Here is a 26,565-nt window from a genome sequence, read left to right as displayed (position 1 = left end):
TAAGGGCGTTATTTTTACATCTACAAACAAGATATGTCAGTAAGGGCGTTATTTTTACATCTACAAACAAGATATGTCAGTAAGGGCGTTATTTTTACATCTACAAACAAGATATGTCAGTAAGGGCGTTATTTTTACATCTACAAACAAGATATGTCAGTAAGGGCGTTATTTTTACATCTACAAACAAGATATGTCAGTAAGGGCGTTATTTTTACATCTACAAACAAGATATGTCAGTAAGGGCGTTATTTTTACATCTACAAACAAGATATGTCAGTAAGGGCGTTATTTTTACATCTACAAACAAGATATGTCAGTAAGGGCGTTATTTTTACATCTACAAACAAGATATGTCAGTAAGGGCGTTATTTTTACATCTACAAACAAGATATGTCAGTAAGGGCGTTATTTTTACATCTACAAACAAGATATGTCAGTAAGGGCGTTATTTTTACATCTACAAACAAGATATGTCAGTAAGGGCGTTATTTTTACATCTACAAACAAGATATGTCAGTAAGGGCGTTATTTTTACATCTACAAGCAAGATATGTCAGTAAGGGCGTTATTTTTATATCTACAAGCTAGATATGTCAGTAAGGGCGTTATTTTTATATCTACAAACAAGACATGTCAGTAAGGGGGCTATTTGTACATCTACAAACAAGATATGTCAGTAAGGGCGTTATGTTTATATCTACAAACAAGATATGTCAGTAAGGGCGTTATTTTTATATCTACAAACTAGATATGTCAGTAAGGGCGTTATTTGTACATCTACAAACTAGATATGTCAGTAAGGGCGTTATTTTTATATCTACAAACAAGATATGTCAGTAAGGGCGTTATTTGTACACCTACAAACAAGACATGTCAGTAAGGGGGTTATTTTTACATCTACAAACAAGGTATGTCAGTAAGGGCGTTATTTGTACATCTACAAACTAGATATGTCTGTAAGGGCGTTATTTTTACATCTACAAACAAGATATGTCTGTAAGGGCGTTATGTTTATATCTACAAACAAGATATGTCAGTAAGGGGGTTATTTGTACATCTACAAACAAGATATGTCAGTAAGGGCATTAGTTTTACATCTGCAAACAAGATATGTCAGTAAGGGCGTTATTTTTAAATCTTCAAACAAGATATGTCAGTAAGGGCGTTATCTTTACATCTACAAACAAGATATGTCAGTAAGGGCGTTATGTTTATATCTACAAACAAGATATGTCAGTAAGGGCGTTATGTTTATATCTACAAACAAGATATGTCAGTAAGGGGGCTATTTGTACATCTACAAACAAGATATGGCAGTAAGGGCGTTATTTGTACATCTACAAACAAGATATGTCTGTAAGGGCGTTATGTTTATATCTACAAACAAGATATGTCAGTAAGGGGGCTATTTGTACATCTACAAACAAGATATGTCGGTAAGGGCGTTATTTGTACATCTACAAACACGATATGTCAGTAAGGGCGTTATTTTTACATCTACAAACAAGATATGTCTGTAAGGGCGTTATTTTTACATCTACAAACACGATATGTCAGTAAGGGCGTTATTTGTACATCTACAAACTAGATATGTCAGTAAGGGCGATATTTGTACATCTACAAACAAGATATGTCAGTAAGGGCGTTATGTTTATATCTACAAACAAGATATGTCAGTAAGGGCGTTATTTGTACATATACAAACAAGATATGTCAGTAAGGGCGTTATTTGTACATATACAAACAAGATATGTCAGTAAGGGCGTTATTTGTACATATACAAACAAGATATGTCAGTAAGGGCGTTATTTGTACATATACAAACAAGATATGTCAGTAAGGGCGTTATTTGTACATATACAAACAAGATATGTCAGTAAGGGCGTTATTTTCACATCTACAAAAATGTCAGGAAGGCGGTTAGTTTTACATCTACAAACAAGATATGTCAGTAAGGGCATTAGTTTTACATCTACAAACAAGATATGTCAGTAAGGGCGTTATTTTAAGTTTGGTGAGGTGTTACACGATACATACAGGTGCATGGTAGCATACCATAGGAAATTACTAATAAACACTTAACTGGTGTCCAGTCTATTTGTTATGAACACTTCTCTTTGTTGAAATGACAAATAGTATAAAGATGTTCAATACTTTAAAAAACAAAGCGTTTTTTCTATTGATTGCAGTGTGGTAGCTCAGTACCTGTTGATATCACGGATGAAGGAAAACGAACACCCAGATATGTGGACCAAAATCAGCAGGTTGGTTTACTAAGCTTATCCCCTACGAACAATTTCCCCCTTCATCTCGGTGTCTCAGTCGCCTACCATAACATCATTATTTCTCTTTCCGATCCTTTCCATTATATATGAAATATAAGAGTCATGTTTTGTTTTACGTCAACAGTTCATTATCAGTGAAAATGAAATTCGTTTTTTAACAATTTGTTGTTTGTAGGGGTGTTATATCATGCTGGTGAACTCTTCTTTATATTTAGCAAGTTGTTGTTCCTGTAGAGGTGAAATCATATTTAACTTGATGTATCATCTTCTATCAAGTATAACCTGTAGCATAATATTGGTCAGAGGGTATCATGCCTGGCGCACATGAACATGTATAAATATTGTAAAATTACTTGATAATGCCATGTAGCTTATATTGCAGTGTGAATACATTGTCTCTGTCACCACTATGGACCGGAAGGGTGCGGGGACAGACGCTAGCGTAATGTGTGCCCTTTACAACGATGACGGTCAAATGTCTGGTCAGATGGTTTTGGATACGTTTCTGAAAAATGACTTTGAAAGAGGCAGGACAGATGTTTTTCATGCAACTTCCACTTTCCTTGATAATGTTGACACGATAGAAATATGGCGAGACGACAAGGATTCCTCGACAAACGAATGGTTTGTAGAGGTGATAAAGGTGGTCTGTAAGGAATCCGACAAGGCCTTCATCTTCCCTTGTCTACGTTGGATAAAGGGAGACTATCATTATAAAATTCGCCATCTTGATACGTCCCTTCCACAAGATGATCCTCACAAAGAACAACGACTTGCAGAGCTTAACGACAAGAAGAAGACATACGAGATGGAAGTCAAGATTCCAGGGCTTCCGATACAGGTAAACACTACCTATTAAATTGGGTAAATGTTCTAGGGCTTCCGATACAAGTAAACACTACTTATAAAATTGGGTTAATGTTCTAGGGCTTCCGATACAGGTAAAATCTACCTATTAAGTTTGGGTATTGTTCTAGGGCTACCGATACAGGTTAATACTACCTATTAAGTTTGGGTATTGTTCTAGGGCTTCCGATACAGGTAAACACTACCTATTAAGTTTGGGAATTGTTCTAGGGCTACCGATACAGGTAAAACTACTTATTATATTTTTGTATTGTTCTAGGGCTACCGATACCGGTAAAACTACCTATCAAATTTGGGTAATAATCTAAGGCTACCGATACAGGTTAACCTACTTATTAAATTGGGACAATGTTCTAGGGCTACCGCACAGGTAAGAACTACCAGATTGGTATACTATTCCTAAAGCTATTGGTACAAATACAATGACCCTCCATATTGAGGTCAAGGTTAAAGGTCTTCCAATTTAAGTTAAAGACGATATTCTACCTAAAAGTGAAGGCTTGGACTCTTGACGTGCTTTGTACCATATGACTGGTAAGTCACTAGACCTACCGATAAGGAAACAAATGACCTTCCAACTTATGCCCAAAGTTGTGTAGGTCTCCCTATACAATAACGGACAACCTACCACCTAGAGGTCATGGAGTGAGGTGTTCCGATACAGGTAACATTCGACTTACTACATAGAGGTCAAGGAGTCAGGTGGTCCGATACAGGTAACATTCGACCTACTACATAGTGGTCAAGGTGTCAGGTGGTCTGATACAGGTAACATACGACCTACTACATAGAGGTCAAGGAGTCAGGTGTTCCGATACAGGTAACAGACGACCTACCGACTAGGTTAAGGAGTCAGGTGTTTCAAAACAGGTTACAGACGACCTATCGACTAGGGGTCAAGGATTCAGGTGTTCCTATACAGGTAACATACGACCTACTGACTAGGGGTCAAGGAGTCAGGTGTTCCCATACAGGTAACAGACGACCTACCGACTAGGGTCAATGAGTCAGGTGTTCCCATACAGGTCACGACCTACCGACTAAGGTCAATGAGTCAGTTGTTCCGATACAGGAAACAGACGACCTACTGACTAGGGGTCAATGATTCAGGTGTTCCGAAATAGGTAACAGACGACCTATCGACTAGGTTAAGGAGTCAGGTGTTTCAAAACTGGTAACAGACGACCTACCGACTAGGGTCAATGAGTCAGGTGTTCCGATACAGGAAACAGACGACCTACTGACTAGGGGTCAATGATTCAGGTGTTCGGAAATAGGTAACAGACGACCTATCGACTAGGTCAAGGAGTCAGGTGTTTCAAAACTAGTAACAGACGACCTACCGAATAGCTTAAGGAGTCAGGTGTTTCAAAACAGGTAACAGACGACCTATCGACTAGGGTCAATGAGTCAAGTGTTCCCATACATGTAACATACGAGCTACCCCCGAGAGGGCAATGAGTCAGGTGTTCCGATACAGGTAGCATACGACCAACCACCTAGAGGTCAATGAGTCAGGTGTTGCAAAACAGGTAACAGACGACCTACCGACAAGGGTCAATGAGTCAAGTGTTTCGATATTTGAAACAGGTGATTTTTTTTTATCAAATTGCATGTTGAATTCTATCAAATTTGCCATTGACATCTTTTAGTTAAATTCTGTATAAGTTTCTAAAGGAAACAGGATTAAATTCATTTTGCTACTGAAAGTGGCGTAAAAACTGGCGCTTTTCTTAATCTGGCAGCCCCTTGACCGCTATATTATATATGGATTTAAGTTCTTTATTGTTTAAGTACAACTGATAAACATTGTTATTATGATCTCATATATCATGAATATTACAATACAATATAGACGTATAGTTTTGGGGGTTTTGTTTTTAGGCAAAAGAAGTGCCCGAAGATGAGAAGTTTTCCTTTGATTATAAGGTAAACGATGTTGACCTAATCATATTGCTATGAGTGTGTATAGTATTTTGTTATGTGTTATAACATACCTCAAAAAATATTTTGCCTATATCAAAGATATCGAAACACATCAAATGTGGTAAACGAGTCTAATATCTACGTACCTGCATTTCTTCCAATCGACGACAATTTTTCACACACCATCAAATATATCAGTAGTAATTATAAACGAATGTTTTAAAACCAACACGAAATGTGTTAAAAAACGGTTTCTGCTTAAATAAGGTTTTAAGTAGACAGAATTCTGGCATTTTTTTTATTAAAGAAAATAATGCGAAAACATGTATATATTTATATATATATTTACACCTATATATACATATTTTAATGAGTTATTTCATTTCATAATATACAAAGTGTTTATAATTTAGTCTTGAATGTTGAATAGCTTTGACACCAACACTCGACTACACATAGGACTCATAAACAACATTCCCATGGACGATAGACTCAGCCTTTCGTTAGGTTCTGTTAAAATGTAATTTAGTTATTATTTCATGTAATCTCTTTTTAAAATATATATGTCATAAAGCTTACTCCGTATAAAATGGCCATAAGGTAAGATGAAATGTACTTTTTGACTTTCTGCATCGACATTTTTTGATAAGGTGTTCCTTTCTTCGTATTTCTAATAATTATGCTATATCCGTGTTTCACTTTTACTCAATGTTGATTAATTATTTGATAGCAGACTTGTCGAATAGAAGGCCCAGCAATATTCATTAGCCTATACAAGTTGGTGTTCTTATTGAAAAAGCAACATATATCAGCATTGGATCAGTAAAATGACCTATGCTACCTGGTAATGAATAACCTAGTGCCAGAGTTTTTGGCCAAGAATCACCGATGAGTCCTAGTCGGACAGCAGTATTCAGCATTGGAATTCAATTTTGGCAAACTATATCTATAACCATTTGTAAAGTGTGAACACACCTGTGCATGTGTGTTAAGGTCATCTCTTTCGTGTATGTTGATAGTTTCCTTTACAAGAAAGAGAAATCATTAAAACATAATTCAATAAAACAATGATTGCCAATTTGGTTAATATGGTTAAGCCTGTTTCAATTGTGTGAAAACGTTTTAAAAATTACTGATAATTTGATAAAAAGGAATTGATCAAGCAGTTTTTTAAGAAACCTAATATTCCGTTTGCCATTTTCGAAAATAACTGCCAAAAAACTTCTTCATTTTAATCATTACTATTCGACCATTGCTGTGTATAATGGCTCTGGATATCTTTTCACATGCGATTTATTCACAGTCGGAATATGTTTTATTAATAAAATATTCGTTTGCTTGCATATTTTTTTTTATATCAAACCTAGTCGCAATACGCTTTTTAACTTTAATATCAAACGTTACACAGTTCGATATTGTAAAACTGAGTGCAGAAATGACAGTTAAGAGCCACATTGTGGCGCTGACCACTGGACGATGGGACGACCTTGATGACCTTGAAAACATCTATACACTGGAAGTCTTCACAAAACCGTCGGTGAGTATATGTGTATATATTAGAAGTTACTGCTCTGTAGTTATCTCCCCTGAAGTAACATGATCCTGTCATTTGGTCTGAATTGGAATCTTTTGAGTAAACGACTTTTTAATTTTGTTTGTAGCATAACTTTATTTTCGCAACTACTTATTCAGAAAAAGAGCGCAGACGCGCTATTATTTTGGAAACATCACGATCGTGTCATCTTTGTATGCTACATAAGTAACCAGGTTGTTGTTATCATTTTGGGGCACTTTTCATGCTTCCGTTATGGCAGAAGTTATTTCTACGTTATGAAAGTGTGGGAGAAAAAAATCAACCACCCCTGAGCAATGCACATAGAAAAAATGATATATTTGAAAAAGGCAAAAATCGTCACTATCGTAGTGAGCTTTCATGATCAGTGTCTGTCTATGTCATGTTTTCTGTCTATGTCATGTTTTCTGTCTATGTCATGTTTTCTGTCTATGTCATGTTTTCTGTCTATGTCATGTTTTCCAGCAATTCGAGTTATAGGACCATGCATTTTTCGCTAACATATTCATTGCTAAATGCGTATTCGAAATTTGCATCTTTCACCAGTAAAACGTACCACAAGGAAAACAATCCAGTGTTTACAGTCTTACGTTGAACAAGGATGACAATTAGTGTTTGTGTTTTAGCCTCTAGCGAACAAAAGCTGGGACACTGACGAGCATTTTGGGTTCCAAAGAATTGGTCGGCTCAATAACGTCCTGATCACTCTCTGCACTGAGATCCCGAGCAAGTATGGACTTAATGATGCCAATGATATACTTCTACACAAATTTTAAGTCTATTGTGAAGTAACTTATTATTTTCTGGTAACGAATGATTAAGACTACGACTATTTAATGAGTTACTTCATATTTTGTTTGGAAAACAATAATTTGTTAGCTTAAGTAGCAGATACCAGGAAATAGATCAGTCATGAACACACCAAAAATGTACCAGTTACAGCCAAGTGCAATTAATTTAATCTCTTGGTTATCGAGATAATGATCGAAGTATTCAATTCATTCTAAAGATTTTTACACCATTTTACACTTAATTCCGTTTTAATAACAATTGCTGCCGAAAACAAAATGCCAAAGTAAAAATCCCATCTTTGTGTAAGTGTGATTGTGTGTAAGCTCAGTAAAAGGCCAACTGTGTACAATTTGATATTGTTGGGATATGCAATTGCCAGATATCGGCGCATACATTTATCAGGTTTGATTCCAATTTCCTTGTCAGACTTGCTGTCACCGATGACATGTTACAACCCTTCCTGGAGGGCGACACAGTACAAAATGTTAATTCACAGAAGAGGCTTTTCTACGTAGATCTAGGCTTACAGGAAGGAGTACCGACCAAACCGGGATTAACAGTAAAGTACTTGATTATATAAAGAGCTATTGATAACTGTCTTAGCTAACAATGTCCTCATACCATCTATGGACTGTTTACCGTAATCAAGCTAACAATGTCCTCATACCATCTATGGACTGTTTACTGTAATCGAGCTATCAGTGTCCTCATACCATCTATGGACTGTTTACCGTAATCAAGCTCACAATGTCCTCATACCATCTATGGACCGTTAACCGTAATCACCGTAATGTCAGCCTATGATATGGCAATGAAAAAGGAATCAGGGTTTTGTTGTGATCTTGATCAGAATAAATGAACATAATCCATAATATAAAATACATATATTTTTCAAACCGTTTATTCACTCATCTTAAATCTTTTTACGATGTTCAAATACTCTACATTACGTAATATTATGGTATTTTATCACATTTGGTTTTCTCTGACCAATTTGTGAAGCCTAAACGCGCATAGTCATGCCTGTGATAGATAGATATGTTTGTATACAATCAAATACATATGCCTTAATTAACAGGACATTGACTTAATTGTGAACATAAACATTAAGGCGTTGCCATAAATGTTACTATGCAAATGTCCCCTCCGAACTTATTATTTGTAAATATGAATGAACGTTTGTATTTATGAATGAACGTGATTTCCAATTTCATGTTACCTGCATTCCTTTCGGTACATTAATAACCATGTCCTTTTCTGAGTTATACATTAATAGACATGGAATATGAAATACCAATAAGAGTTTGTAATTCTTAAAATGTTCATTAATTTTCATCGTAATTTTGTCCCTAAAAGATGTGCTCACCGATTGCCTTATTCTACCACAACAAGAAAGATACCCTGGTTCCCATAGCGATACAGCTGCAGCAGGAGCCGGCGGACGACAATCCGGTGGGTAGCTTACTCAGAGATTTTAAATCGAAAAATTAATTACTGTCGTCATACGTCATACTGATCTTGATTTCCAACAATATTACTTAAGTTTCTGCTATGACTAAACACTTGTTCCCGTGTCTTATATTGTTGGAGTTCTAGATGCTTTCCTGGAGTTGAGGGGAGTTATCACAACATGTGTCATTTGTGGTATGGAAAACACTTTATCTCCTGAAACACATGGTTTTGATCTTGACCTTCTGTGTTGAATCTGTGTTTAATTTATAAATTATACATCTTATTAAATATTATGCATCATAACATACATGTAAAAATTCAAATAAATCGCTTTCTGCTGATGTTGAGTAAATTAGATACTTATGAGATATTTGGTAACTAATATTAGCATTCTGTGTAAGAACTTTCTCATTTAATCTTCATATTCAGAACTTCATAACTGCGACCAGTGTATGCGACGTGTACTGAATAGCTCCGTCCAAATTACAACTCAGCAACAATAATCGTGACGAGTATCTCAATTTGAAACTTCTCTTGCAGGAAACACATTTTAAGTATAGTAATAAGTTTCATTGAAGATTAATGATTGTACAGAAAATTGGTTTTTGAACATAAAAGGCACTTAAATATCCGTATCACTGTTATGTATTCCATAACTGTTGAAGAAGCGCCATGGTGTCACTGAAAATAGTTATATAAAATGCACGTTTAAAATGCAACATCATGACGACTATCTAACGAAGGCTTGGGAATAAGACATACGTCGCTCACAAACACAAAGGTTCTTGTTATTTGATTTTTTTTTATAGGAATTTAGCAATATTTGGTATTGTTTTAGGTTTTCCTACCATCCGACCCAACTTACACGTGGCTGTTCGCGAAGATGTGGTACAACAATGCAGACACCTGTTACCATCAGTCCATCACCCATCTAGGTATAGAACCAATCTCTGACAGTTTCCGTTTACAGAAAAAACAACATCTCTCTAATGACATATAATATAACATATAACACTACTCATGAATCACTCTGAGTATTAATTGTACATAGGCATGTTCTATTGTCCAGATATTTCTATAACACTACTCCTGAATCACTCTGAGTATTAATTGTACATAGGCACGTTCTATTGTCCAGATATTTCTATAAGGAAGAATTGATATAACAACGATGCACGGTGCTCATCAACCAGATGTTCAGGTCTGCAGATTCTGCGAGTTCAATGCTTGCCATGATTAGATATAAAGTTTGTCTAAGACCGTTGGCAGCCGTCATAATGTCTTCGGAGACATCTTGCTGGGTTTTACGTTTGTATATGGCAATTTCCATCCGGATACTTGCTTTAACGCTATATTTCTTTAAGAAATATCTTTCTGTTGTGAGGGTATTATGAATTAACATGTCACGAGGATTAGAAAATAACATAATGAAGAATGCTGACCCCAGCTTTTTTTTTCTGTTTGCAACTTTCGTCATTCCAAGTGATATATTACACGTAATATACTAAGTATGTGTGTTTAAAAAAGAAATGTTTCTAATGTTCAATATCAAAGTTAGGTTTGTAGAAAACTGCCATTATTGGTCAAGGTTTTATAGCTTTATCACTGACCTGTTATTCCAGATTTGACATTGATCATATAAAACAAGGCCATTTTGTAGGCGTTAAAGCGGAAGGTTTGTCATCTGTCGTTTTCGTATATAGCCAGCCATTTTGCAAACTGAAAATAAATAATTCGAACATGTTTAAGATGCCGTTATCGATAAACATGAAACAGTTTAAGTACAGCTACAACAATCAATAGGTGTTGTAATAACTTAATATAATACTTTTCATCCTTTATCTAACGGTAAGTTACCTATATCTGTTAATACCTGTAATAGCACTGAACACGTTCTTCAAATTAGTCTATTGTATGAGCTTGACAAGCATTTCGTATTAACTATATATCTTCATAAAGCGATAGACCCTAACAACAAGATATAATGAACGGGAATGTGTATTTATTTACCTATATGTACAACGCTTGGATACCAGCTTTAAGTGTTGATGATGATTTGTTTGTTATATTCTTATTTTTCAGGATTCACGCACCTGCTGATGGAAGGATGTGCTCTCGTCACGCATAGAAACCTTTCTCACTCCCATCCCATCTTCAAACTGTTGGCGCCTCACTTCATCTATCTCATGGCAATAAATGGGTAAGGACACACTGTTAAACACTTAGGGCCGTATAGCACAGATGGAATTAATACAATCTACTGACTGCAAGTCCATAGGTTTGGATCCTGAAGGCGGTGGGTTAAGATTTTGTCTTTTGCCAAAACACTTTTCCCCTGTTTCTCAACTCCACCTGCTTAGAGCATATAACATATATAGCTAGATTGAAAAACACAATAATGTTATGTAGCGTTCAAGTGGTATCGCATTATGATTGAGCCATTGGAAATAAAGCCCGAAAAATATGGGTATGGGGATACATATATATAACATCTGGCTATACAACCTCAAGTACACATACACACACGTACACCTTTACATATATGGGGATACATATATATAACATCTAGCTATACAACGTCAAGTACACATACACACACGTACACCTTTACAGATATGGGGATACATATATATCAGCTTTATTTAAGTTTATAATATTTTTATATTTAATATTTTGTTTTATCCCTGTTAGTTGGAAAAAGGAACATGGAAAACAATTCTGGTTTATTTCTAATGACAAGCAGAGGGAGTGATACATTCACGTCTGTTGACCTCTAGTGTTAAAACCGATACACGTTTTATCACAATTTTATGAGCGCAAAGCATGAAATAAAATACCTTCATTAAGTCCCTAAATCGTGTCTACTTGATCAAATCTTAGTTTTTGACCGATTTCTCTCAAATTTTGCGTGTGAGTATTCTATGCCATTACGAACTGTACAATGACTTTACATAGCATCATTTACAATTGTAGTGGTCGCTTTGGGGACTGTCGTAACTGTAGGGGTCGCTTTGGGGACTGTTGTAACAGTAGTGGTCGCTTTGGGGACTGTTGTAACAGTAGGGGTCGCTTTGGGCACTGTTGTAACAGTAGTGGTCGCTTTGGGGACTGTTGTAACTGTAGGGGTCGCTTTGGACACTGTTGTAACTGTAGGGGTCGCTTTGGGGACTTTTGTAACTGAAGGGGTCGCTTTGGACACTGTTGTAACTGTAGGGGTCGCTTTGGGGACTTTTGTTACTGAAGGGGTCGCTTAGGACACTGTTGTAACAGTAGGGGTCGCTTTGGGCTCTGTTGTAAATGTAGGGGTCGCTATGGGGATTGTTGTAACTGTAGGGGTCGCTTTGGGGACTGTTGTAACTGTAGGGGTCGCTTTGGGGACTGTTGTAACTGTAGTGGTCGCTTTGGGCACTGTTGTAACAGTAGGGGTCGCTTTGGGGACTGTTGTAACAGTAGTGGTCGCTTTGGGGACTGTTGTAACAGTAGTGGTCGCTTTGGGGACTGTTGTAACAGAAGTGGTCGCTTTGGGGACTGTTGTAACAGTAGGGGTCGCTTTGGGCACTGTTGTAACTGTAGTGGTCGCTTTGGGGACTGTTGTAACTGTAGGGGTCGCTTTTGGGACTGTTGTAACTGTAGAGGTCGCTTTGGGCATTGTTGTAACTGTAGTAGTCGCTTTGGGCACTGTTGTAACTGTAGGGGTCGCTTTGGACACTGTTGTAACTGTAGTGGTCGCTTTGGGGACTGTTGTAACAGTAGGGGTCGCTTTGGGCACTGTTGTAACAATAGGGGTCGTTTTGGGCACTGTTGTAACTGTAGTGGTCGCTTTGGGGACTGTTGTAACTGTAGGGGTCGCTTTGGGCACTGTTGTAACTGTAGGGGTCGCTTTCGGCACTGTTTTAACTGTAGTGGTCGCTTTGGGGACTGTTGTAACAGTAGTGTTCGCTTTGGGCACTGTTGTAACAGTAGGGGTCGCTTTGGGGACTGTTGTAACTGTAGGAGTCGCATTGGGCACTGTTGTAACTGTAGGGGTCGCTTTGGACACTGTTGTAACAGTAGGGGTCGCTTTCGGCACTGTTTTAACTGTAGTGGTCGCTTTGGGGACTGTTGTAACAGTAGTGGTCGCTTTGGGCACTGTTGTAACAGTAGGGGTCGCTTTGGGCACTGTTGTAACAGTAGGGGTCGCGTTTGGGACTGTTGTAACAGTAGGGGTCGCTTTGGGGACTGTTGTAACTGTAGGGGTCGCTTTGGGGACTGTTGTAACTGTAGTGGTCGCTTTGGGGACTGTTGTAGCAGTAGGGGTCGCTTTGGACACTGTTGTTACTGTAGGGGTCGCTTTGGACACTGTTGTAACTGTAGGGGTCGCTTTGGACACTGTTGTAACTGTATGGGGTCGCTTTGGGGACTTTTGTAACTGTTCCCCGTTACAATTAGATCTTGTTCTTGTTGTCATAGACCAGTGCTATTCGATGTTGTCCATCAAAAACTGCATCATATTGTTATACATTAAATGTTTCTGTCATTTTCATTAACAGGTTCGCACTTGAAACGTTGATCAAACCTGGAGGCTCGTTGGATAAGTTGATGACAGCAGGCACTGATGGTGTACTTGAACTCATCCGTCGAAAGTACGCACTGTCTGATTTTGTTTCAAAATTCGGGAATGATTCCATAATTTATACATTTTATATAACTATTTGTATGCCAAACACATAGAGATACGAGAGGTTACCCCGAAACATCTATGATTGTACTAGCGGATGTTACTCCGATTTATTAATTGTAATAGCAGAGAGAACTAACATGGTTTTGTAGTGGGGATACTAACAGATATGATAACCTTGATGGGTAGTGGGGATAATAGCAGATATGATGACCTTGTTGTGGGCATACCACGATATTTATATCTTTATGTGGTAGTAGTACAGGACTTTCCCAATCTTTCTGTCATCACGGTGTACTAGTGATTTATTTTTGAAACACAGATATTTGAGGCCGGGCTTCTTTTCGTTTCTTTCGGTTTCTTCATAATTTTAGGGACCACAATATGAAGGTACACTCATATTTATACATCATACTTGTAGAGTGGAACAGTGAGTATAATTTCAGAAATATTAATTTCCTTTCTGTAGTTACCTATAATCTTCCCATTGATGAAACTTCATCGTTTATGTTTGCAAATTTTAATGATAGAATGTAAAATGATATTCTGTGCCTTTGCCCGAGTACATACACCACTGAATGTTTGTAACATCGTGTTACAGGCTGGCGTTGTGGCGGATGGACGAGGACGGGACACTGCCAGTACAACTGGAGAAGAGAGGGGTACACATTAGTCTTCCTGTCTAGTGATCTGTATACTAAAAACAGAAAGCCCCTATTAGACTTAATCATTCATGTGGTAAAAGACCGTCGGATCATCCATGTGCTTTATTTCTCTTGATCTTTCCTTTTTAATTGGTATTACCAAGTGGAACTGTATTTGGTCGCTCGCCGGCAACAAGTTAGTTCAGTTGGTTGGAGGGTTGGAGGGTCAGTTTTGAGTTCGGAGGTCCCGAGTTCGAATACTGGTCATGCTGTATATTTTCCCTCTCCTATTACGCACACAAATATCAACACAATATAATCAGACAATATCAACATTTCATTTGACCATCATATAAGGTATTTGAAACGCTATATAACTTTGATAACTGATAACATTACAATTACAAACACAGGTACTGGACCAGACGGTACTGAAGGGCTACCATTACAGGGACGACGCTCTGCTTCTATACAATGTCATCAACAACTACGTCACAAAATACGTCAGACTTTACTACGGTAAGTATTCGTTCTTTACGTAGGGATTGTGTGATATATGTCTTAAATCAACTCATCACCATATTGTATTTATCTTACTTTTGTGGTTTGCAGTGTTTCTTATGTTCGCTTAATTAAAATAAAAAACAATACACTTAATGATTATATATTTACATTTGCCCCCGCGCCGTCCCATTACAACAGTGTTAGAGGGCAAGTGTAATTATATAGGCTATAATTACAACTGCTCGACTATAATTACAACTGCCTGTTTCAGGTGTAGGAATATGTAAACAAACAAAATGGCCGCCTGAAATGTATTTTGAGGCAGGGCAAATGGTTTTTGTAGGAATATATCTTAAAAAAGAAAAAATATGTAAATATAAAAAATACCTGGTTGTCTGGATGTAATTATTGTTGATATAATTACAAGTGGTCTCTGGCAAATCTACCATAAAACCCTAGCGGGTTTTATAGGATTTGCCAAAGGCCACTTGTAATTATATCAACAATAATTACATCCAGACAACCAGTTATTGTTTAAGTGAATGACCATCCCTGGGGCAAGTGGTACGTGCGAATAGATTCGGCTTAACATTTACAAGACAAAAGCATAGTCAGTAACAAAGTCTTAAAGCATACCATTCCGAATATTATGTATGCTTCTATTTCTTTTATTTCAGATAGCCCGGATACATACGCGGGGGACCACGAGATCCAGGCGTGGGCTCAAGAGTTAGTCAAATCTCGGTCAGAGGGTGGATGCGGTATCTTGGTTGGTATTCTCTTATGTTTTTATTGCAGAACTAGCTGTACAAGAAAACAAAATTACTTTATAAGCAGAGCTGTTATAAAAGATGAAAATGATGATTATAATGATGGCTATTCGTACATGTTAATAAACTTCACTTAGGTCTAAATATAGAAGAGCATAATTGTTCTCATTCCAACACCGCCAGAATACACGGCCCTTTAAGACGCAAACGAACCGGTCACCGATATTTAGCATGCCGATTCGACTTCGACAAACATTTTTGTAGCAAAATTAATTCCATCTTCCCTAATTATGGATGCATTGGAATTTTCCAATTTCGTGTTGTCACGTCATTGTTAAAAAAATCTGAGGTCAAGCAAAAGTAATTGGTTGTAGACAGTTCTTGTACTTTTTCTTAGATTAAACGTACAAGCACACGAATGCGACATAAGGTTACTATCTCTATATTTGGTCCCATATGAATCACTTATAGGGAACACATGTATTCCATATAGAGTACTTTGTAATCTTTACTAGTACGACGTTGCAATCAGGTGAAGAAGTGGGGTTTTTTTGACGTCATAATCTGTAGTGCGTCAAACCGCCATCTACAACTGACAGTTGTAGTACCTCATGAACACAAAATTGATTGCACTATTTTGTCCTTGTGGTCTTTCATGTCTTTTTCTGCTCTTTTCAACAAGTTTATGTGAACATTATCTAAACATTTTGCGATATTAAGAGTTGTATTTGCATTGCCGATGTCGTGTTTTACTTAATTATTTAGTAAGAAGTATGAGAGAAAACGAGAAAATTATAATGTAAGAATGTGGGACATAAACATTTCTACACTCGGTTGTAGAATATCATTAATCCTCAAATATTCACACGATAGACTTTACTTATAAACCTTACGTACATTTAATGACAAAGATATACAAAGTGTTGAGCATGGACTACAGCTCGAAACAAGGAAACTGAACCTGTTTCCTCCTATAAGCTTAGTTCTAAAATACCCAACATTAAGTACCACCTTAAACAGTTAACTATAACAATAAGAAAGGTAATTTATTACATTTTTGCCAGTGAAATATCGGATTCTATCAACTTGATAAAACTAATATCTTTCACAATGGGACAAATATCATAAAAGATATTTTCACAGTGTGAAAATATCACTTTTTGGTATTGACCAATCATAACAGTATCTTCTATTTGCTGCATTCAAAGGCAACACTTTTTTGTTCAGATTCAAATGAAGCGACGATAGAATATAAGTTGTTATGGTATATGGTTGGTACATACACTTAAGTATTAACATAAATATACAATAAATATTCTTTTTATAAGCAATCATACCAGAAAACAGCAGAAATCGTCGGAATTTCGTTGAGTATCCCATTCAAAATGGCGCACAACCTTGTTCTTAAGTGTGACGTCATTAGAATGTGGCGCTAGTTATTACGCTTCTGATTCCCGCGCTTTTTTAATGCATTACATTTTTCATGTTTTATGCTTAAAACATGTAATAAATAGAACATTTGATGGTGTCCTCAGTAATAACAAATATATTTCATTCGTGTGGCTAATTTTTTCACTCGTGCTGCGCACTCGTGAAAAATATCAAAATATAAGCGACACTCGTGAAATACATTTGTTATTACTGAAGACACCATTAAATATCCTCAATATAGTTCATTGTGTTTACAGGGGGTTCCTGGTGATGGTGTCATTACCAATGAGTCTGATCTCGTTTGCATACTGACCAGCATCATATTCACGGTCAGTGTGAGCCATGCCGCTGCCAACTTCGCCCAATACGACGAGTACGGATTTCCGCCCAATTATCCAATGGTCCTAGAGGGTGTTCCCCCTGCTGACAAGGTAGGATACTCGTATGGATGCTATCAATGTACTTATCATGTATATGTGTATTGACATTTATGATAGTATGCAACACAGTTCAGTGCAAACATTGTTTTAAGATGAGCTATGAGCTTCATGGAATATGAATGTAATACAAACACACGTGATGCACCTTTAGGAATTTGGTAATAGATACAGTAAGTCAACACACGGATTTCATATAATCCTACAGCTGCTTCGTCCCTCTAGAGACATATTTGCATGGCACGTTGTTGGATATCATCATTAGTTTTCAAACGATACATTTTTATCCTTAAAAAAACAATCCAAACAAAACAACATCAAGTAGCATCATCTCAGTACCCACCATGAATGGTGTTATTCTATATGGCTAGTAGCATGTTGGCGAGAGGAGCAATCACTTGTGTTGAAATAAATGATCATTTCCTCATTTGAAGCTTGAAGGAGTACACATTCGGGTTTATTGTAGGTGTTTGACGATCATTATACCATCAGGATATAGGCATATTTACAGTGTTTTTCAAAGCGCTAAGCGGCACAAAGCGCCACGCGGTTTGATATGGAAACACTTTGTCCACTTCCGGTGCTTTCCTATTCCGTATTTATTACGTTTTACCAGAGAAATATCATGAAATTTCCGTTTGATAAAAATGTTTATTTTCAAGATATAAAAAATTATATACTCACAAGTGAAGATATCGCTCTTAGTATTGTCTAATCAGAACGGCACTTTCTCTTCGCAGTTTTGTTCCATTTTTGCAACATACATGATGTTATTAAAATAACTGCACCATTGATATAATTTTTGTTTGGAAATCTTACCATATAAATGCAGCAACGGCAAAAAATCATTAAGAACCCCATTCAAAATGGCGCTCTGCATTTTTGTCAAGCGTAACGTCATTACAACCTTATAAAGCGTCAGGAGGTACGCTGCCAATCCCAACATTTTTCTGTTGTAGTAAATTAAATCTTTGCTTAAAAGATATTTTTCGTACATCATGTACTGAATGAAGTTATTACCAAATTGTGACATTTAAACATGTAGTAAACAAAATTATTGTCATTAGTGCAACATGTCCGGATGAACAGTAGATTATGAATGTTAAAGTTAATGCCATTAGTATTCGAAGAACAACTTGTGGTGGACCTATTCCTCGTGGTTGTTGGACTGTCAGTAAGTGATTTTTATCTCGAGATCTGGTGTCCAGCAGCTTTGCTGCGTTTTCTTATTTAAGTACAAGATATATAAAATATGATTAATAATATTGATTGAAGATACATAAATATCATTACGGTATATTCGGGTGTTTTCTTACATAGACTGCTCTAACGGAAGCCTCCATCCTAGACGCCCTCCCTGACAAGAGTGCTTCCTTCGATGTGATGGTCTTAGCCAAGGTTCTCAGTGGCATGGGGACAAACAAGCTCGGGGACTACGAGGTCAAGTACGTGTACGATCCAAAGGCGGAGAAGCTTGTGGACGAGTAAGTACAGCGTTCAATATTTTATTGATTATTACTTGGTAAATCATTAAATGGAATTAACAATATCGCTTTTTTTAACAAAAAAAGGATAGCATTTCTGAAAAAAAGAGCAAATTACCGTAATAATATATTATGATATTGTATATTTTCAAAGCAAAATAACAACTTTGGGAAAGAAGATACGGAATTAAAGGAAATGTTTCGAGTGTACAATTCTGAGTGCCAGTGTTAAGATAGTGAGGTATGTTGTCTTTTTGTGTTGACACTGTATATATTTTGTTTAAGTGTTCCTGATGCTTAGTTATATTTATTGATAAAGGTTCCGGATGGAGATAGAAGACCTGAGCAGGAGGGTGGAGTCGTTAGAGCAATGTCGGACTTTCTCCTATCCATGGCTGAATCCTGACAAAGTTCCAAACTCTATCAGCATATGATTAAGTGTCTCTAGTCCATAGTGACATTCAGAAGAGATACAATTAAGTACATCAGTAAACGCTTTGTTTCATTCACAATGTAATTTTATCAATGTCATTTGCTATAGTTGTAAAGTCAATATGTAATGTGTATGGAACATTTCTGCATTTAATGCTTAAACAATGATTTGGTCGATTAAATTAAACGTATTGAGAAACGACATTTGAAATGTTAAATAAAATTACCTATAAAGCCTTATGTCTATTGATTTACTTAATTTACATAATGAGGTGGGCATTGCCAAAAACAGTTGTCAAAGGACATCCGGGCTGCAATTGGTGTGCAGTTTATGCTTGTTTAAACATTCACAATTACTGTTTTATTTTAAGTACAAAAAACAGTTAATGTATGTCGTCTACACACACGGACGCAATACCAACTCAAAGTCTGCTTAGTTAAAGTTATTTGCCTATGGTTATCCCGCATGTTGTTGTACAGAAACTGATGCTAGGTAGAACAAAATATAAAATCAATGGCGTCAACAAACCAGGATGTACTTCAGTATTTACTTGGTTATTGATAAGTTTGATTAAGAACCGGAAAGCAGTGGGTGTGCAGTCTACGGTAATTTAAACCTGAACGATTACTATTGTTTAGTAGAATTAAATATAAAGTCAATGGCGTCAACACACGCGGTGGTCATGCAATTCGTTTGTTTTGAGTTTAGCGTCTCCTCAACAGCCCGCGTCATATAAGGAACGGTGCCTTGGGAGACATCGCCGGGAGGAGAAAGAAGTAAGAAAGAAAACGCCGAAGACGACATAGTTTGCTCTTGAAAGATAACCATTTCCTGAGCCACATGTGGCACCAATCATCATACTTGTTTACTCTAGAGGTGCGTCAGTGATCACCACAGCTCCAATTGTAAAGTTGAAGTCTATTCCCCCAACCCTCCCCACTACAAGAGGAGAAAAAAATATAATAAAAGTATCTGTTCGAACACATAATTAAAAGAAAATATAAAGTGTGCAAATTTGCATTCATATGATATCACGAGACACATTGGTAATTGCACTGTAACTTGAAAAAATTGTTTCTCGAAAACCGTAGGGCGGAATTCAACGAAACTTTACATGAGTGTTTGTGTATGACAGTCGGTACACAAGAGTATTTTCGTTTTTCGATCGGTCATCCGACTGGTCAGCCGGACGGCGGCCTCTGATTTGTCCGATTTTGATGAAATTTTGTATATCGGTGAAGTATGGCACTACCAAAACAAATGCGGTGTTTGTTTTGTGATTAAACAAAATGGAAGCCATTTTCTGACCTCTAATTGGTCGAAATTTAAATGTTATCGGATTTCGATCAAATTTGGTATGTAGGTGAATCATGGGACAATGTTCACTTCCGTAAGTTACGGTTCACATTTCAACAAAATGGCCCCCCATTTCCGTCCTCTGATTGGTCGAAATTTTAATATTTTCCGATTTCGATCAAATTTGCTATGAAGGTGTATGATAGGACAATGATCACTTCCGTAGCTTAGATTTCACATTTCAACAAAATGGCCGCCGTTCCCCCCCCCCCCTCTGATTGGTCAAAAATTAAACACTGTCCGAATTGGATGAAATTCTGTGCATAGGTGTAGTATCTCACTACGAATACAACTGCGGTATTTGTTTTGTGATAAGATAAAATGGCTGCAATTCCTGGACTCTGATTGGTCGAAATTCAAATATTGTCAGATTTTGATGAAATTTGAAAAAAGGTGTAATATGGCACTACGAAAACAACTGCAGTGTGAGTTTTATGATTCAACAAAATGACCGCCATTTTCTGACCTCTGATTGGTCGAAATTAGTATACTGTCCATAAGGCTCCTGATTGGTTGATGTTTAGAAAATTACTCTGAAATTAGGTGTTTAGGCATATCAGGTCTTCCGGAACAATATCGCAGCTTCTATAAGCTTCATTAGAGACTGCAGGGGTTGTTTGGGGGAATTTGTAAGGGCTATCCGTTACAATCTTTACTAGTTTATATGTTCCGATATAAAAGATATGTTCATGGTAATGTACGATCTAAGCAGAGTCATACTGTAATAACCATGATAAATATGTAAAGATATTCGGTTGTTACATTTGATAAGAAAAATGATTTTAAGATGCCTGCTTACATTCATCGTTCGATTAGGCAAAGTTCAAAGTTTGTAAAGGCAATTTCTATTATAGAAATAAACACATGCTTTTGAGGATTATCAATACGATTTTCATAAGATGCGTTCATGCTGTCTTGCAGTCCCAACTCAGAAATAAGATTGATAGCTTTGAAGATAAGGATGCTTCAGAGAAACCCGTTGCGATTCTACTCATGACGCTACCACCAAGATACTTGAAATTTTCATGTGAAGGAAAAAGTCTTATACAGGTAGATGTGGAAAAATAACAAAAAATATCAAAATGGCTGATTAAATTGAATTAGAGATGTTGCTTAAATATCCATAAAATCTTGTAAAAAAACGCAGAAAGTCGAACACAGTAATGAAATATGTACTGCAGCATACGAACATGCCGCCCTTTCAGGTACAAATAACCAAAATAATAAAACGCGATATAAAGTTAATGCCCTTATAAGGAAAGCAAGCGCAATAAATCCCACACTCATGCTATTCTAGTTATAAAGGATGAGCTTTAGTAATAAACTGTGGACTTTACAGAATATTAACATTTCATCCATGTCACTCCTACAGATAAACTATAGCCTTAAAGTCTCTTAACTGTCTCAGCACCCTGAGTAAGTTGAATATGTTGGGTCTGTTCATGTTTTTATGATAGTATTATTATAAATATTAAGAGTGATAATCACCTTTCCTTGTTTCATACAGTCGCGGGTCTTTGTCAGTACATTGTATTAATATGAAAAAAATGTAATATCAAATACAATTGATGCCAATGCTCAAACACAAATTCATTAGAAATCCACACTGAATGTTTTTATAAGACTCTTATAAGACCAAATGATGAGTGTGCTGGTGATGTATGGAAAATATTCAGTTAGGGCAGAATTGATCTCCATAACTAGAACTCTCAAACATAACTGGCTGAATATAAGGTACTAGTTGTGTCGAAGCATTACATCTGGGAGATTGTTGAAATACATTAAAAAAGCGTGTCCTGGATTATATTGAGCATTTTTTAAGATTTATATCTGGTTTTGTTATGAAAATACTCATTAACTTCATACAATTCTAGTCTAAATTTTTAAAAGGACACTACATGTAGTAATACTGACTTCGATATCCCGCTTAACAAACATTAGCATTGGTAATGGCTTTTATAAGCAATGTCTGGCAAAACAATATTTTGCAGTAACATGTTATAAAAAATATTTTTGAAATTGCATAACTCATGAGTAAAAATTGAAGCCAAAATGTAAAGGGTTCAAGGGAGACACTGTGTACAATGATTCGGCATAATAACTCTTTAGGTTGACAATATTGTTGTGAAATTTGGTGACGGATCTATCATAATAAGTACGGCACTATCTATATACTGTTCACTAGTGCGTCGTGAAATGCTGATAAACCTTGTCATACATTTAACATTGGTGACCGTTGATTCTATACACCCACCTTTAAACACGTTCAGTCACGACCGGTCGTAAAATAGGGTCAATCAAAAATGGCTGGAACCGGTCAAACTAGTCGGTTTCAAACAATTGGACCTACTTTATGAAGTGTTTTCTAACAAACTGATGACACAAAATAAAAACAGTCCAGCGTTGGCCTTCAGCCGTATCATTCGGCTTATATTATTTATGTTATAGGCGTAAAACATAAGGAACAGAACATGGCGAACAGTTGCTCTCAAAACATCGTTGAGCTAGTTTTAACTTATAACGACGAAAGCTTGTTAGAGAAAGTTTGATTTATTTACCGTGGGACTCATTGTGCTTGCTGCTGGAATGGCATTGCTTGCCTCACAATTACAATAACTCCATTGAGGAAACCTCTGACTATTTACCAGGTAAAAATAACGCTGACAGTTTTACTCTTGTTTGTTCACGATTCTTTTCTTTTCTTTCTTTCTTTCCTTTTGTTTTTATAAATTTAAACAGCCTGATGCTATCTATTGACATAGTCATTGCATCGAATATAACCAGCTTAGTGTGGCACATTAATTTTCAACACTTTTGCCAATTCCTTAAAATAATATCATTCGTATAGTCTTTTAGAGTAGCTTTATTTAGGCTGATATTACAGTCAATGTTGAATAAATGTAAAGTCGAACATAGTCATTGTCGATATATATAATGTTCTTTCGGTTAAGAATACTATGAACGAAATATTTTAAGAACACTTGTAACTCCAAATTTAGTCAAGATTAGCTGTTTACCTTATCAGATTATGTGTCACATCATCCAGTTGTTTACCTTATCAGATTATGTGTCACAGCATCCAGTTGTTTACCGTATCAGATTATGTGTCACAGCATCCAGTTGTTTACTTTATCATATTATGTGTCACAGCATCCAATTGTTTACCTTATCATATTATGTGTCACAGCATCCAGTTGTTTACCGTATCAGATTATGTGTCACAGCATCCAGTTGTTTACTTTATCATATTATGTGTCACAGCATCCAATTGTTTACCGTATCAGATTATGTGTCACAGCATCCATTTGTTTACTTTATCATATTATGTGTCACAGCATCCAATTGTTTACCTTATCATATTATGTGTCACAGCATCCAGTTGTTTACATTATCAGATGATATGTCACATCATTCAGTTGTTTACCTTATCAGATTAGGTGTCACAGCATCCAGTGGTTTACCTTATTAGAATATGTGTCACAGCATCCAGTTGTTTACCAAATCATATTATGTGTCACAGCATCCAGTTGTTTACCTTATCAGATTATATGTCACAGTATCCAGTTGTTTACCATATCATATTATGTGTCAGAGCATCCAGTTGTTTTCCTTATCAGATTATATGTTACAGCATCCAGTTATTTATCGTATCAGATAATGTGTCACAGCATCAAGTTGGTTACCGTATCAGATTATGAGCATCCAGTTGTTTCCCGTATCAGATTATGAGCATCCAGTTGTTTCCCGTATCAGATTATGTGTACCGCCATCCAGTTGTTTACATTATCAGATTTTACCGTATCAGATTAGGAGTCACAGCATCCAGTTGTTTACCTTATCAGATTATATGTCACAGCATCCAGTTGTTTACCGTATCAGATTATGCGTTACATTATGCAGTTGTTTATCTCATCATATTATGTGTCACAGCATCCAGTTGTTTACCGTATCAGATGATGTGTCACAGCATCAAGTTGTTTACCGTATCAGATTAGGTGTCACAGCATCCAGTTGTTTACCTTATCAGATTATGTGTTACAGCATCCTGTTATTTATCGTATCAGATAATGTATCACAGCATCCAGTTGTTGACCTGATCAGATGATGTGTCACAGCATTCAGTTGTTTACCTTATCGGATTAGGTGTCACAGCATCCAGTTTTTTACCGTATCAGATGATGTGTCACAGCATAAAGTGGTTTCCCGTATCAGATTGGGTGTCACAGCATCCAGTTGTTTCCCTTATAAGAATATGTGTTACAGCCTCCAGTTGTTTACCGTATCAGATTATGAGCATCCAGTTGTTTACCGTATCAGATTAGGTGTCACAGCATCCGGTTGTTTACCTTATCAGATTAGGTGTCACAGCATCCAGTTGTTTACCTTATAAGAATATGTGTTACAGCATCCAGTTGTTTACCGTATCAGATTATGTGTTACATTATGCAGTTGTTGATCTCATCATATTATGTGTCACAGCATCCAGTTGTTTACCTTATCAGATTAGGTGTCACAGCATCCAGTTGTTTACCTTATCAGAGTATGTGTCACAGCATCCAGTTGTTTACCTTATCAGATTATGTGTCACAGCATTCAGTTGTTTACCTTATCAGATGATGTGCCACAGCATCCAGTTGTTTACCTTATCAGATTATGTGTCACAGCATCCAGTTGTTTACCTTATCAGATTATATGTCACAGTATCCAGTTGTTAACCGTATCAGATTACGTGTCACAACATCCATTTGTTTACCTTATCAGGTTATATGTCACAGTATCCAGTTGTTTACCGTATCAGATTAGGTGTCACAGCATCCAGTTGTTTACCGTATCAGATGATGTGTCACAGCATCCAGTTGTTTTCCTTATCAGATTATATGTCACAGTATCCAGTTGTTAACCGTATCATATTACGTGTCACAACATCCATTTGTTTACCTTATGAGATTATGTGTTACAGCATCCAGTTATTTATCGTATCAGATAATGTATCACAGCATCCAGGTGTTTACATTATCAGATTGTGTGCCACAGCATTCAGTTGTTTACCTTATCAGATGATGTGCCAAAGCATCCAGTTGTTTACCTTATCAGATTATATGTCACATTATCCAGTTGTTTACCGTATCAGATTAGGTGTCACAGCATCCAGTGGTTTACCTTATTAGAATATGTGTCACAGCATCCAGTTGTTTACATTATCAGATTGTGTGCCACAGCATTCATTTGTTTACCGTATCAGATTATGTGTCACAACATCCAGTTGTTTACCTTATCAGATTATGTGCCACAGCATCCAGTTGTTTACCTTATCAGATGATATGTCACATCATCCAGTTGTTTACCTGATCAGATTAGGTGTCACAGCATGATGTGCCACAGCATCCAGTTGTTTACCTTATCAGATGATGTGCCAAAGCATCCAGTTGTTTACCTTATCAGATTATGGGTCACAGCATCCAGTTGTTTACCTTATCAGGTTATATGTCACATTATCCAGTTGTTTACCGTATCAGATTAGGTGTCACAGCATTCAGTTGTTTACCTTATCAGATTATGTGTCACAACATCCATTTGTTTACCTTATCAGATTATGTGTCACAGCAGCCAGTTGTTTACCGTATCAGATTATGTGTTAGTCACATCATCCAGTTGTTTACCTTATCAGATTATGTGTCACCACAGCATCCAGCAGATTAGGTGTCACAGCATCCAGTTGTTTACCGTATCAGATTAGGTGTCACAGTATCCAGTTGTTTACATTATCAGATGATATGTCACATCATCCAGTTGTTTACCTGATCAGATGATGTGTCACAACATCCTATCAGATTATGTGTTACAGCATCCAGTTATTTATCGTATCAGATAATGTATCACAGCATCCAGGTGTTTACATTATCAGATTGTGTGCCACAGCATTCATTTGTTTACCGTATCAGATTATGTGT

At 36.7% G+C, this 26,565-nt stretch overlaps 1 protein-coding gene across 1 annotated transcript; it reads left to right on the top strand.

Annotated features, from left to right (window-relative positions):
• Positions 1–2,697: 2,697 nt before the first annotated feature.
• LOC110458670 (allene oxide synthase-lipoxygenase protein-like) lies at positions 2,698–19,394 on the top strand. Its single transcript, XM_021510499.1, has 15 exons — positions 2,698–3,129; positions 5,040–5,084; positions 6,490–6,618; positions 7,281–7,384; positions 7,873–8,005; positions 8,803–8,898; positions 9,737–9,833; positions 10,981–11,098; positions 13,428–13,520; positions 14,157–14,235; positions 14,625–14,718; positions 15,381–15,472; positions 17,162–17,335; positions 18,662–18,825; positions 19,145–19,394. The coding sequence occupies exons 1-15, from the start codon at positions 2,698–2,700 to the stop codon at positions 19,257–19,259; spliced, it is 1,965 nt and encodes a 654-aa protein (XP_021366174.1). The 3' UTR covers positions 19,260–19,394.
• Positions 19,395–26,565: the final 7,171 nt, after the last annotated feature.

Source organism: Mizuhopecten yessoensis, unplaced genomic scaffold (genome assembly GCF_002113885.1).
Source record: "Mizuhopecten yessoensis strain PY_sf001 unplaced genomic scaffold, ASM211388v2 scaffold9685, whole genome shotgun sequence".
NCBI classification, from domain to species: Eukaryota; Metazoa; Mollusca; class Bivalvia; order Pectinida; family Pectinidae; genus Mizuhopecten; species Mizuhopecten yessoensis.
Note: the sequence above shows the minus strand (reverse complement) of the source record. Positions and strands in the feature narration are given on the sequence as shown.

Coding starts and splice junctions, on each gene's coding strand:
- LOC110458670 (XM_021510499.1), top strand. CDS start 2,698: ATGGACCGGAAGGGTGCGGGGACAGACGCTAGCGTAATGTGTGCCCTT. Junction 5,085..6,489: donor AGTTTTCCTTTGATTATAAG/GTAAACGATGTT, acceptor AACGTTACACAG/TTCGATATTGTAAAACTGAG. Junction 6,619..7,280: donor AAGTCTTCACAAAACCGTCG/GTGAGTATATGT, acceptor TTTGTGTTTTAG/CCTCTAGCGAACAAAAGCTG.